This window comes from Periophthalmus magnuspinnatus, chromosome 16 (genome assembly GCF_009829125.3).
Source record: "Periophthalmus magnuspinnatus isolate fPerMag1 chromosome 16, fPerMag1.2.pri, whole genome shotgun sequence".
Taxonomy (NCBI): Eukaryota; Metazoa; Chordata; class Actinopteri; order Gobiiformes; family Gobiidae; genus Periophthalmus; species Periophthalmus magnuspinnatus.
Window position 1 is genome coordinate 8,193,565 of NC_047141.1, and position 15,063 is coordinate 8,208,627.

The 15,063-nt window shown below is 37.9% G+C and overlaps 1 protein-coding gene across 1 annotated transcript; it reads left to right on the plus strand.

Moving 5' to 3' along the window:
• tmem106ba (transmembrane protein 106Ba) lies at positions 1–14,979 on the plus strand. Its single transcript, XM_033981117.2, has 8 exons — positions 1–91; positions 6,139–6,327; positions 7,078–7,141; positions 7,478–7,637; positions 9,273–9,413; positions 10,509–10,558; positions 10,630–10,683; positions 12,089–14,979. Exons 2-8 carry the CDS (start codon positions 6,147–6,149, stop codon positions 12,213–12,215), a joined length of 777 nt encoding a protein of 258 aa, XP_033837008.1. The 5' UTR covers positions 1–91; positions 6,139–6,146; the 3' UTR covers positions 12,216–14,979.
• The last annotated feature ends 84 nt before the right edge of the window (positions 14,980–15,063 follow it).

Consider the following 15,063-nt stretch of genomic DNA (forward strand, 5'->3'; position numbering starts at 1 on the left):
GTCCCTCGCTCTAGTGAACCATAATAAACACCAGACACACGGCGCATGACTTATACTGGATATTTCTGCTATTTCATTGTCTACTTTTAAGGTAAGGATATACTTATTTACAAGTCATACGCTTACGTAACGATGCCATGCGCCTGACTGCACCGTGCGTGATTCACTTATATGTCACACCGACAGTCGCGACAAAGCTGGATTATATTCTGATAAAACTAAATGTATTTGGGAGAACCAAGGATCCTTCCCTGCAGCGAGTTGGATCGTATCATCTAGCCCGAAAGATGTGCTCCATCCGGGGTTAACGAACACAGTGTGCTCCCGGTGAGTTAGTACGCGGTGTTCCACCAGAGACTTAGCATGGCGCCGCACGAGGCATCCACCTCTGCAACTCAACTGATGAACTCGTCTGGTACTACTTTAGACCTGGTTTAGTCCCGCTTTAGACCTGGTTTAGACCTGGTTTAGTCCTACTTCAGACCTGGTTTAGTCCTACTTCAGACCTGGTTTAGTCCCGCTTTAGACCTGGTTTAGACCTGGTTTAGTCCTACTTCAGACCTGGTTTAGTCCTACTTCAGACCTGGTTTAGTCCCGCTTTAGACCTGGTTTAGACCCGGTTTAGTCCTATTTCAGACCTGGTTTAGTCCTACTTCAGACCTGGTTTAGACCTGGTTTAGTCCTACTTTAGACCTGGTTTAGTCCCACTTTAGACCTGGTTTAGTCCCACTTTAGACCTGGTTTAGACCTACTTTAGACCTGGTTTAGTCCCGCTTTAGACCTGGTTTAGTCCCGCTTTAGACCTGGTTTAGTCCCGCTTTAGACCTGGTTTAGTCCCGCTTTAGACCTGGTTTAGTCCCGCTTTAGACCTGGTTTAGTCTCACTTTAGACCTGGTTTAGTCTCACTTTAGACCTGGTTTAGTCCCGCTTTAGACCTGGTTTAGTCCCGCTTTAGACCTGGTTTAGTCCCGCTTTAGACCTGGTTTAGTCCCGCTTTAGACCTGGTTTAGTCCCGCTTTAGACCCGGTTTAGTCCCGCTTTAGACCCGGTTTAGTCCCGCTTTAGACCCGGTTTAGTCCCGCTTTAGACCCGGTTTAGTCCCGCTTTAGACCCGGTTTAGTCCCGCTTTAGACCCGGTTTAGTCCCGCTTTAGACGTGGTTTAGTCCTACTTTAGACCTGGTTTAGTCCTACTTTAGACCTGGTTTAGACCTATTTTAGACCTGGTTTAGTTCTGATGTAGTTCTAGTTTAGACCTGGTTTAGTTCTGATGTCTTTATGCAACAGCAGGCATGAGGCGTCCTTCTCTCACAATTGCACCGACAGCTGGTCCAATGTGCTGTCCTAGTTTAGACCTGGTTTAGTCCTAGTTTAGACCTGGTTTAGTCCTAGTTTAGACCTGGTTTAGTCCTAGTTTAGACCTGGTTTAGTCCTAGTTTAGACCTGGTTTAGTCCTAGTTTAGATTTGGGTTTGTTCTAGTTTACACCTGATTTAGTCTTAGTTTAGTCCTGGTTTAGTCCTAGTTTAGACCTGGTTTTGTCCTTACTTACACCTGATTTAGTTCTGATGTCTTCACGCAGCAGCAGTCAACTGAACTGATAACTGGTCCAATGTGTTGTCCTTGTTTACACTTGATCAGATCAGTTTTTACTATTTTGATCAGTTCTGATTTAGACCTGGTTTGTTCTAGTTTAGGCCTGCTTTAGTCCTAGTTTAGACCTGGTTTTGTTCTAGTTTAGGCGTGGTTTAGTCTAAATCTTATCCTTAGTTTAGACCTGATTTAGTAGGCTGCTGGTCTTAGATCTAGTTAAGTCCTAGTTAAAACCTGGTTTAGTCTTAGTTTAGACCTGGTTTAGTTTAGTTTAGTTTAGTTTAGTTCTGATATAGTCCTTGTTTAGACCTGCTTTAGCTGTGAGTTCTTGTTTAGACCTGGTGTGGTGTTAGGTTAGTAGTACAGTACATTAGACCTGGTTTAGTCCTGTTTCAGACCTGGTTTAGTTCTAGTGAAGTGTGTGTGACATTCAGCTCTAGTAAAATGAAGCTCACCAAGGCTAGCAGTTATAGGGGCGAATCTGAGTTCTGACTACGAGTATCATAGCAACCAAAGAGCCAATCCGGAGCCAGGCTTTTGAAGGTAACGCCCCTTTTACGCACCACTGGTTTAGCAGGGAGCATGCGCTTGGGAACGCTGTCAATCAAACCTGTTGCTAAGTGAGTGACCTCGGGGAAAGAAGGCCCCAGATTTGTCTGTTATTAATGTTCATATCTTGATTTACTGACAAAATGGCGAAATACAAGCACCAGGATCATGTAGAGCCGGTTAATACGAACAATTTAAGACCAAAATGACGAGCCTGACAGCAGCAGTTACAGAGACAGGCATGACATTTTTTTATGTAAAGTAAATTGGAGCTAGAGTCAATGGGAGTCAGAAGTGCGCCCATGATCACTTCCTGGTTGGATCGTGATGGCTAGCAGGCTAGCTATGTCCATTTATATATACAGTCTATGGTCATAAATAACTAGTCATTGTACATTCTCCACTGCCTTGACCTAGGCTGTCTCTGTCAGTCTGTTGATGTGTTTTTGCACTGTAAAGCATTAGCTCAATACCAAGGTACTCTATATCAAGTGAATTGAAAGTTCTATTTGTATTTTTCAGAACCAAGACGGCAAAAGTAAAGTAAAAAATAGCCTGAAAGATTTACAATACAAAATACTTATTATAATTAGTACTGTTAAAACCATTTGCCATCTTTAACAGTCAGCCCTGTCACAATACACTAATCACTCAGTGAATGGAATGATCTTTTATGGGGTAATATTGACTAATCATTATAGTTGTACGTACTTTGATAATCATTATCATTCTGGCCTATAAAGACTCTGAAACACTTACAAAGAGCCCTTTTCATAACAAAGACAGTGGCATTATGTAGGCCTGTCATGATCATTGCTCTATCAATCCATATATGAAAGCTGGAACAGTATATGTTGGGGCTCAGTATTTATCATGTGCACATTTTATATTTTTTTCTTAAAAATGGGAAGATTTGTGGTATTATTACTCAATATTATCCAGCTCAAGTCTCATATTGTAGCAAGTAACTTCAATGACTAAATATTGACACATAATGGTACAATCTGTTATATATTTGTTGCAGCTCAGGCCTTTGAATGATACTGTCTTTAAAAATGATTCACTGTGATTATTGTGATTTATTGTTATTGTCAAAGGCATAGAGTAGTTTCAATATTATCGTTTATCGCAGTATGTCAGTGTAGCATAATATTGGGCTTCAAAATGTGCTATTGTGACAGGTCTCGCATTACATCAAAATGTGAAAAAAGAAGACACTTAAGTGTAAAAGTCTTAATGTACAATAGACTACTAAAATAATCTTGGGTACTTTTTTATTTTATTGATACTTTGAAGTGGCATCATGCTAGGGCTGTTCTCCAAAAATACAAAATGGATTTAAACAGCACATTTTACTGAGAAACCGTTGAAAGGGACTTGTTTCGCAGCACAGATCAGCTCATCTGCTGTTGTTTTTGCTCAGATAGTGTCAAACTAAAGCTCAGGTTAAAGTCTAAGTCTTGAGTAACAGGGAATCTTGATGATATCAGCTGCAATGCATCAATAGTGAGGGACTTGTTACTTGTTATTATATAGGGAGGGTCTTGTTATTGTTCCGTACTATGAAACATTTGAGCTGAAATAACTGCTATGGCCCATTATAGACAAATTTACTTACAAACTTATCCCTAAACGGTTCCATTCTCTTATTTATTTATTGCAAGTCAAGTTTTTATTCAACGATATTGTAGATTTAGAATAGCTACATTTATTTCAGCGTTATTGTTTATATATATTTTCTGTAGCAATATGTCGTTCTTCAAATTTTGTTATAGTGAGTGACAGAACTAATGTAATAAATGAAAGGTTTAAAGTAGAGGTAGACCACAGATATATCAATTGGCCGATATATCACGCCGATATTTAACACTTAACACTTTAATGCAAAAACATGCTGTGAGTAACTTTGTAGTATTGGCCAACGGGTTGCCGGCCAACGGGCCAACGGGTTGCCGGCCAACGGGCCAACGGGTTGCCGGCCAACGGGCCAACGGGTTGCCGGCCAACGGGCCAACGGGTTGCCGGCCAACGGGCCAACGGGTTGCGGGCCAACGGGTTGCGGGCCAACGGGTTGCGGGCCAACGGTTGCCGGCCAACGGTTGCCGGCCAACGGTTGCCGGCCAACGGTTGCCGGCCAACGGTTGCCGCCCAACGGTTGCCGCCCAACGGTTGCCGCTGCTTTTTTTTTCTTTTCATGGCCAATGCCTAGTTTAAAGAGTTCATTGTTAGGCCCTATTATTATTTATTATTATTTATAATATTATTATTATTTATAATATTATTATTATTCAGCCCTCAATATTAACCATCCCAACACAACAGTTCAAATGGTGTACAACAGAGTGGGAAAGGAAATGCAAAACAAACTCTGAGTTATGTCATATAGTTGTTAGATAAAGTATGTCATCATTTTAATCTAAAGGCAGAATTTTCAAAACCCAGGCCTTTTTTTAAACCAGGTCTAAAGTACTACATATTTGCATAACATGGGCATATTTTCTTTTGCTTATTTTTCTCTTTTACAGTGAGACTTGAGCTGTGGAAGATTGAATTATGAACTCATATGACTCAGTATTCTGCTTTACGTTTTGGTTTCAATATTATCGTTTTTCGTCTATATTTACTTCAGCAGTATATCGCACTTCAAAATGAGTTGTCATGACAGGCCATTGGGAGAAATATTCAAACTCTTTATTCACAAATGTTGAACCTTTACATCATTATATTTTGGGACTGGCGAAAAACAAAAAACATGACACATTAATTTTATGGCTTGAAGTCTTTTCACTTGACAACTATCACGTTTATGCACTTAAATAAATAATGGGACCACTTTCTGAAGCTATTGTGGAAAAAACAAAAAAAACGTTCAAATTCTGCCATAGGATTCTGTCCCGCCCTCCAGCTCCAGCCCATTTTTAAATTCGATAGATGCACGTACCACAGTTTAGAAAACCAATATGCAGGGTTACTGTTGACACACAATGAAACAAAACACAACTTGAGGTCTGTACCAGTATGTGGCTTTGCATTACAGAGGTGGAGTAGTGAACACAGTCTAATCCCACATGAGTGTGTTTGAACAAGATTGCGGTGTCAGCTGCTGTGGAGCAAACATCGACACTATGAGTCAGCTTTCCCTCACACCTCTCTGTCTGTATTTAGAGGACTGACTGAGAAAACGCTGCCTAAGACCAACTATAATAAGACTATGAAGAGAAGTAGACAAGAGATCTTTATATAGAGCACAATAGCAACTCAATGTGCTTTACAGTAAAACATAGGGTTGCCAAAAGTATCGAAAGTCAGATGCTAATCAATGTGATGTACTAAAGTGCATGCTCCACTCACTTTGTTGTATCCTCCTATATAAATGTAATATTAATGTATGTTTTCCTGGGCTCACTCTCTTCACAATTCAGATAGTTGCCTCTGTTTTGTCGTTGTAACTGCAGCCTAATAATGTCATATAGTTTGGACGTTACACTAGTTTCAAGCAAGTATCGACACTAAAAAAGTCACCTTCACAGGGCAGAGATTAATCTTTCCTGAATATCTTTAGAATGATCTTGAGCTGTATCAGAACAAGTATAAGACACATAGACTAGTGTACACCCATGGACCACTATGGAACCTATCTGGACGACTGAGGGATTAAACAGATGGTAATATAAGTACTACAAATTAATGTTGAAAGTCACATTCTATTGTCTAAAGAGTGTTTTTAATTATTGTTGTATTGGTATTGAATCTATTCCTTAGTATCGAAATTTAGTTTATTAATTTTAGTATCATGACAAGATCTTGAGCTAGTTTTGGTCATATAATAAACAAATCTGATTTTACAGTTCGACGGAGGGAGTGGAGACCAAACTGTTCTTCAAATTATTCTAGACTTAACTGGGCAACATTTGACTAGCCCTATTTTGAAATCTAGTTCCTGCATTTACACCCCTCTCTCTCCTCTGTGTGTGTGTTTGTGTGTGTGTGTGGAGGTAGATCTCACCATGGGGAAGAGCCAGTCGCTCTTGGGTAAGCGCAAAGACGACAGCCAAGATGTGCTGACGGGCTCTGAGGTGGAGAAGGAGGAGAAAAGTGAGGACGTGTCACAGTTCCCCTACGTGGAGTTCACCGGGAGGGACAGCGTGACCTGTCCGACCTGCCAGGGAACCGGCCGGATACCCAGAGGTAACCCAGAGAATCCACATCACTGAGAGACTCTGTTCTAAGATCACATTTTCAACACGTTCAGAAGAATTGATGAAAAGAATTGACAAAAAGACTAAAACAGCTTATCAATGAAGCACGGTGTCAGTCAAACCTGTTGATCAAACCAAAGGGAGACCTCATTCTGTTTTATGGATGAATTATTAATAGGAGATAGGACTGTGCATATAATCCGATTTTAGGAACAAAAAACTGATTAAATTGATTTACTTAATTTAATTTCTAAGTTCAAAACAATTTGTCTGGAAAAAAATCTAATCGAAAATCTTTTTTTGTCCATTTTTTATTGCTACGTAAAATTCCCCAGCTCTACGAGATGCAGCCACTTCTGATTTCAGTAATCAGCTTGGCTTTTTAAAATTTTTTTTGTTTTTATGGCGAGTTCTACACCCAATCCTCTGTTCAAACTTTAGAGGAAGATGTTTCACAATTTTTTTTTCTGTGTGAAATGACAGTGATTTAATGTCAGTGTTGTTTATTTTCAGGACATTAATAAAAAAAAACCACAGTAGACTGGAGCCATTTTTTCAGGCTAAATACTAGCTCAATAATAATGATAATAATAATAATAATAGTAAAAAGCCTCTGTCCTGTGAATGTGACGTTTTCAGTATCAATAGTTGCTCACATGAATATTTAGTTCCTGATACTTTTGACCTTTTTAAAATGCAGTTAAACCAAAATAATGACCTATTTCATTTTGTTTCTCAGGTCAAGAGAACCAGCTGGTGGCTCTGATCCCCTACAGTGACCAGCGTCTCAGACCCAGCCGCACGTGAGTACACTCGGTCATGTGACGTCTCTGTGTCATGCAGTCCCATTAATACAGGACACTATGCTGGCACCTCGTAGTTTAAAATAAACTGGACTATACATTGGCATTACAGAAACTGATCGATGCTCATTGTGTTATCATAAACTTATAAAAGAGACTACACTGGTGCCTATGCCTGGTTAAAGGGTAAATATAGGCAGCACCTGACGTTTATACTCCACAAATTGAATGAGATGAAATTATTCAAATCAAAAAGTATGCCACCATAGTCTTAACAAAATCTATGTCAAACACAAATGTACAAACTCAAAGAGCATTGTGTGGTCTCCTCTATAGAAAACTGTACGTGACATTATCTGTGGCCCTGTGCTTGCTGCTCTCGGGTCTAGCCGTCTTCTTCCTCTTCCCTCGGCCCATCGATGTGTCCTACGTAGGGATCAAGTCTGCATATGTGTCCTACGACCAGGACAAGCGCATCGTCTATCTCAACATCACGGTGAGAAAACACACTTATGGGCTGATGTGGATTTTTGATCTGCTGCTGTGACTGATAAACGATATTTTCCGATGCCGATATTAAGCTTTTAAAATCCATAGCAAGGCCCACACATTTATCTTAAGTTGAAGTAAAGATCACAAAAACTTTTCAATTGTGTAAAAGTAATAACAAAATGTTTTTATCTGGGATTTAACATAATTTCTCACATTTTTAGTGTAATTATTAATGTATTTCCACACATTTGATGCACCGGGGACAGGGAGAATAGAGCAGCACTGAGCAACATTTTCATACTGATATTTGATACTGATTATTGATATCGATACCATTACTGAGAAAATACTAATATTATTTAGAATACTACTGGTACTTTAATATTTTACCTTTTTTTTTTTTTAAGTACATTTAAGTAAATAAACAAAAAACATGAATGAACCCGCACTTGAAAGGCAACTTATTTTTTCTTTTAGTCACTCTCTGTAATAAATATCATAGATGAAGTTGGTCCAATATTAAAAGCTCACAAATACTTCTTGTCAAATAGAGCCTATGGGCCTGGAAAGCTCTCTTTATTATAAAATCACTCAGATTGCACATGAGATGCTATAACAAACATTTAAAAATCTTCACTGCACTGTCCGTTTATATTGACTCATGTTTTTGACTGTGCCCTAGTCTGTCTATTTAGCTATAAATGAATTAAATCAAGACTTGGAGTCACTTGAGTTGTCCCAAAGTAGAAAAGAATGTGCTCCTCTGTATTAGACAAATTGTAAATATTACTCACTGTATTATATTAGCTCAAGTTTGTCCACACAGAAAGGCACTTGGTATGTTTCATATTGACTACATCCTCATCCCCTCGCACACCACAGTGACTCTACACTTCTGCATAGGTATGACTCACCATGAGAACAAAACGGTTACATGCACACTCAAAAGCAGATTTTTGCAGCTAAAAAATTATTAAAATTAAATGTAAACTGTAAAATCATCTGATTTCTCTCTGATCATGTTCCCTCTGATTACTCAAATCAAATTGTGCAGTTTACATGTCATTTTAAGTAATTTTAAAGGTCTAAAAATGATGTTAATCCGATTTTGGTGAGCTTATAACCACAGCCAAGTATCGAAGGTAAGAGACGATTCCAGAAAAAAAGTCCTACAATTCAGCTACGGCAATATCAGTAAGAATCACATCAAAAGTTTGACATGGAAACATAATTAATTACATGGTTTCAAACTCTGCATGTTCTGCCTGTGTCTGCTTGGATACTCTTTACTCAAACTCCACACAGTCCAGGGGTAGACAATTATTTGACTTGGAAATGATGCACTTATCCTGTACATGATAATCACTATATCGACTTATTAAATAAATAGCAGCTGGAACAATCTTTTTTAGTGTTACTGTGTCAGCTCCATAAATTTGTTCCAACGTATGTTTATCATCTATATTTTCTTCAGCAATATATCAGACTTCAGAATGTGTTATCAGCACTGTCCTACGCATCAAACAAACACGGAAATATTGGATCATCCAGTTATTGAACCTTGCATCTTTTTCTTGAATATAAAAATCATGCAATGCAAATCACACAGTGTCTTATATATTTATGTCATCCTCCACAGAGCACTCTGAACATCACCAATAACAACTACTACGCCATTTACATGACCAACATCACAGCTCAAGTGCAGTTCTCCAAAACGGTGATCGGGAAGGCCAAGATCAACAACAGCACACTCATTATACCTCTGGACGAGCGACAGGTCTGTGCTGTCTCACCACAAACGCTAGACACCAGTCAGACTTGTCAGACTCGTTAAACAGATGTAGATATGTGCTGATGCTGTAAAGTGTCTATGACAGGTCGGGCTAATCATTTTACTAAAACACTGATCATTATATTTTAGATTTTACTAAATATTTTAAGCTTTTCTCCCCATTTTGGCAATTTGTTATGATTCAACTTTTGCTTCTCGGTTGGAAATCATGACATCATTCTAGGAAATTACATAATTGTTACCTAGAAGCATGCTGTACAGTAGGTCAGAGCTCTTATATTGTTGTTTATCACATAATTATTTCTGTGTGTACATAAGAAGGAAAGGCCTTTTATATTGTTCAAATTCTCCCAGTGCGATGTCATAAATTTGGGACTCTCTATTTCCTGTAATTTCCATCATATATGTCAACTTTTCTGCACAAATTGCTTCTTGATTTGGTGTAAAACTGTCATTTATATTTACACCAAAAACATTAAAACCTGTCTTGCACGCACCGTTTGGCACCACTAGACCCAAGCCCGTTTCAGTTGCTAATGAGGAGTTTGCTGAGTTCAGAGCGATCGTTCAACAAATGAAGTGACATGAACATGGATGAATGAAACAAGGTCCGCTGTAGCTTTAGTCCTTGGACTTGAACACATTTACATAATTGAAGGTTCTGACAAATTGTATTACGATGTCGGGCTGCAAGATTAATCCTAATCTTATAGAAATTTGCATGGACACAATCAGCAAATCTCAAAGGCTGCAATTTTTGAAGTACCATAATTTCTTCCACAAAAACAAAATGTCCTGTATTATCTGCATAATAATGGCTAACCCTGTACTTTAAACGTGTGATTCTTGTATTAGTTTGTCAGTTCATATTTTAGTTTTTTTTGTCAGTTTTTCTGGACATGTTTAAAATGTGAACTTTCCTGTTATGAAAACGTAAATCACAAATCTAATCGCAGTTACAATGCTTGTTAGAAAAATCTCAATTACATATTTTCCCCCAATCATTCAGCTGTAACAAAACAACAACATAGTAAAGTATTGTTTATGTTGGTGCCTTTATGACGAGTGTTTTTGTTGTAGGTTGACTACACCGTTCCCACCATCATAGCGGATGACATGAGCTATATGTTGTAAGTATTTTTTTGTAACTGTATTTATGATTTCCAAACATGTGCAGCTTTGACATGTTGTTTCTCCACAGTGACTATTGCACCTTACCCACCATCAGAGTGCATAACATAGGAGTCATGATGCAGTAAGTCTATTCTTATCATCATCAAAGCTTTATTTTGGCAACTTATTGTTATTAATAGAAGTGAATTCTGTCAACTGGATAAAAGTTTTTCAGAGTAAATGTGTTTGACAACTCATCCAAGACGCTTCTTCAGTCCTGACATGGTTCTGTAAGTCACTGCTTTGTATTTGTCTGAAAAGAGGAGCTATTTCGCCCTGTATCTGGATAGAACTGAAGATGGATGGATGAGTGGCCAAACATCTGCTCTAAAATTTTTGTTAAATTTTCTTTTGCAATGGAACCTACCTGAACGACTGACTGATTACACTTACTTATTACTTCCTTGAATATTTTCCTTTTCATCTAATTGTGTTAAGCCAAACTGAATTGTTACTCAGTCATTGTCATGTTACGAAGTCCATTGAGTTCATAACACAACATATAGCTGACAACATTCTCCTTCTAGCGTGGTGTAACTGCCTGACCTCAGAGCTAAATATATCATTTCCCAGGTCTGTGTGAAGAGCAAAGGCTGAAGTCCAGTTGAGTTTACAAAATGACACAAGTCAAACTGACAGCTGATTGTGGTCTGTTTACTGCTCAACAACTAAAAATCAAAAACATTACAAATATAACATCTTCAGTTTTAAATGTTTTATCTTGTACAAAAAGTGACTTAAAGGAACCGTATGTAGTCTGCGTTCTTAAGAGTGAAAAAAGCTAATACTATTACAACTGAACCTGTGTTGTCAGTGTCTTAACCTGCAGATAGAGGACACAGAGTACTTTAGGTTTAAAACAACTGGATTTCAACACTGAAACTGGCAACTCAAATGAGAGATTCACATGAGGCTCATTCTGTTTTCTGGTCGGATAATCATCTTGAGAACAAAAACACCAGATTATAACAAAGACTATATAACCATCATGTCCAGTGTTTTTGTAATTAAACTATTTGATATGAACATGTTAACTTTGTATCTAGGGACACAGACGGGTCATGTGTTTGAAATTTAAAATCAAAATTTGTGAAAATGCCCCTGAGCTGAAACTGGACTTTGACTGAGCTGGTTTTAAACATGAACTTAAACGTGTCTTAAATAGTAATCAGACATCTCCTCATTGATAAACAATCAGTGAGGACCTGCATTTGCCTTTGTATATTGTTAAATCATGACGTGAACCCTTTTTTTTCCTTTTATAAACCCCCTTCTAGCAACGGACTTTGCAAATTAGTCAAATAATCAAACGCTTTTTTTTAAAGTTCTCATCTGGTCAACTATTTTATCCTCTTAATTACTGATGAAACTCCCAAGTCACAGTACAAATGAGATGTAAAAATGACCTTATGTATTATATTACAATTCAGTGTTTGTGTCGATAATATCTCACTCACTTACTCATCCAGTCTGACCTGTTGTCACAGAGTTACCGTGACGACGTCGTACTTTGGCCACGCCGAGCAGGTTTCCCAGGAGACCTACCAGTACGTGGACTGTGGAGGCAACACCACCACGCTGCACTCCGCACACGCACGCATCTACAAAGAATGAAAACGTTAAGAACCAGGGCTGAATTTCACTGGAGCGCTCCCCCTGCAGGCCTCAATGTTCTCTGCAACGCAAGTAACCAGATAATGGGGAGTATGTGTGAGTGGTGAACCTGACATTCCCGCACAGCCTCTAAAATGAACGGGTGAAAATGAACTACAACGAGGCCTGAGCGATTTCAAAATGTCCGAAATGCCACAAATTTCTTTGTAATATTGCAATTCTGAAGAAGAGTGTCATGTGTTTCAGAACATGTCGAGAGTGAGGACAGACCGATACTGATACATTTTCAAAAGTCAAGATTCAGATTCGTTCAAATTGGCGGGAATTCTGAATTGCTAAGCTAACACAAGAATCACATACATTTCAGAACGTGTAGAGAACTACTTTCTATGAGATAAGACACAAAGACATAACATTTCTTGAATAATGCTTTGTCTTTATAATTCGCTTATTTGGATTGTTCATATTGTGATTGTAATATCAATTTGATGTGTATTCAGATTTGATGATTGCGTGAAAGGCAGATATTGTATTGAAAAGTCAAATTTTATTAGAATTTTAGCCACTGCCTCAATAACAGTTTATTCAGACATGGGCAACAAAAACATGCCATACAATTTTCTCTTTTGTGTCAGGTAAGTGAATCGCTCACTCCAAAATCATGAAAGCATCAAACATGGAAGACATTGTTTTCCAAAAATGCGACCCGTGTAAGAGAAACTGTGGCCTATATCGCTATAGTCTTTAAAATGTATATGGCGGGTTACAACATAGTGAGATTTTACTGTTTAAACTGTCAGAAAAATGCCTTCCTTGTGCATAAATTGTCTCAGCATTTGGATAGAATTTTCAGTGTTGATGGCATCGGTAGTTATTCAATTTTAGGACTCAGATTGTAGAAAAAAGTACAAAAATACATGAGGCAATGCTTCCACTTACCTGATGTAAAACTGATAAATATTGACCACAGATACTGTCACATCAAACCAAGTCAGAATTAGAAAAACCCCTCATTGGCTCTTTAAGATGTGAGCTGCTAGAGCTGTTATTTTACAGTGACCACTAAGCAGTATTGGACCACTTTAACATTTAGCTATTCCCTTTAGGCAATATCTGAAAATGTTTTAATGTAGAAGCAGTACTTAAAGCTGCACTATGTAACGTTTCTGATGGAGGTTGGGCACCTGGATTGCCTCAGCAGAAATTCTGAAATGTGCTGCAGGACATTAAACTCATCTGTCTTTTATATTCTTACTGACCTGTCCTAATGGCGTCAGATACTTTTCTCTACTCAAAATGCTCTGTTCCACCTTGTGATGTCATCTAGTAGTAGTTTTCATGGTAACAGCTCCTTTTGTCTTTAGTTCAGTCAAGATTGGCAATTCCAATTCTAATTCATGCAGTGCAAAACCAAGAGTTACTCAAGACCATGTCTGAAGCCCAATAACAATACAAGTACCTCATAGAAATTGTTATTTAATGCCATACTGTGGAATATCCCAAATAAAGCAATAACATCTCCATGGAGAAAAACAAGTGTCAGACCATCCACTAGAAAATTTACAGAGTGGACCTTTTAACAGTTAACTGGGCTGTAAATATTAATATTGTGCAATAAATTCTGTTAATTTGCTTTGTATTTCACAATGGTCTAAGAATAGTATCATGGCAATTTAGATTTTTATGTGAAAAAGGGAATGTCAAGCAAACAATGAATTTTGTGTATATGGAGATGGAAATTTGTGTATATGGAAATGAATTTATGTTTTTGTATCTTTAGCTTTTAATTTCAATTTTTTTTATGTTTTTGCTTGTGATTCTTGACTCAAAGTAGGGCCGGGCAATGAATGGAGAGAGTGTGATTCTGACATGTCTAATCGTCAGTGATATAGTTGGGTTTTTGAATCGAGACGTCCATGGCCAGTCCTCTGTGGGTAAAAACATGTGGTTTGGAACAGACGCAAGAGTTTAGAGGAAGGAAGGTGATTTTGGTTTGTATTAAAAGGCACAGAATTAATGTCTGCATTGTTTATAATCAAGAAATCAATACTGAGAACCATTTTTCTAAATTAAAATTTTGAGAGCTTTAACGTTTTGTTTCCTCATCACAAACAGACCTGGAGTTATGTTGTGCTTCATTGACACATGTTTAACACATGAATCCTGTATATTTAGGCTGACAGAAAACACTCTGTTCCACCTTGTGATGTCATGTGGTAATACAGGAAGTGCTCCACTGTGTTTTTAAACTCCATTCATTTTCACTAGAATCTTTTGCCCAATCTACTGAATTAAAAGCGAAATGAGCTGCTAACTTGATCTACCACTACATGACATCACAAGGTGGAACAGTGGATTTTTGAGCTTTAGAGATGTAGACAGACTAAAAATGCAGAATGCAGAAAACATGTTTTGGATGAGGTAACAGCATTTTAATACAGCTTAAAGCTCACAACTGATTGATTCATTTTTCCCCATATCGCCACAGCCCTAAACGTTTTCAAATTATTGAAATTTCAAAACCCTCACAAAATTTGGCATTTTTGTTTGTGCAACATGTTGTTTTATATGTTTTTATTGACTATTACCTGGTTGTAATCACTTTTTTCTGACTAATTTAATTTCTTTGTGTGTTACATTGCCATCTCTGCACTCTAGGTGGTGCTATGGGATAACTGCTCTGACTTTTACTACGTCTTTGGAATGGAAACCTTAACAAAATAAATGTGAGTTTTCAAGATTATGATGAAATAAACACTTCATAAAAAAAATTTCGTATCTGCGTTGCTCATTTTAACAGAGCATGCAAAGTTCCAAGAGACCAACAGACTTTGGTCTCTTAGACTTT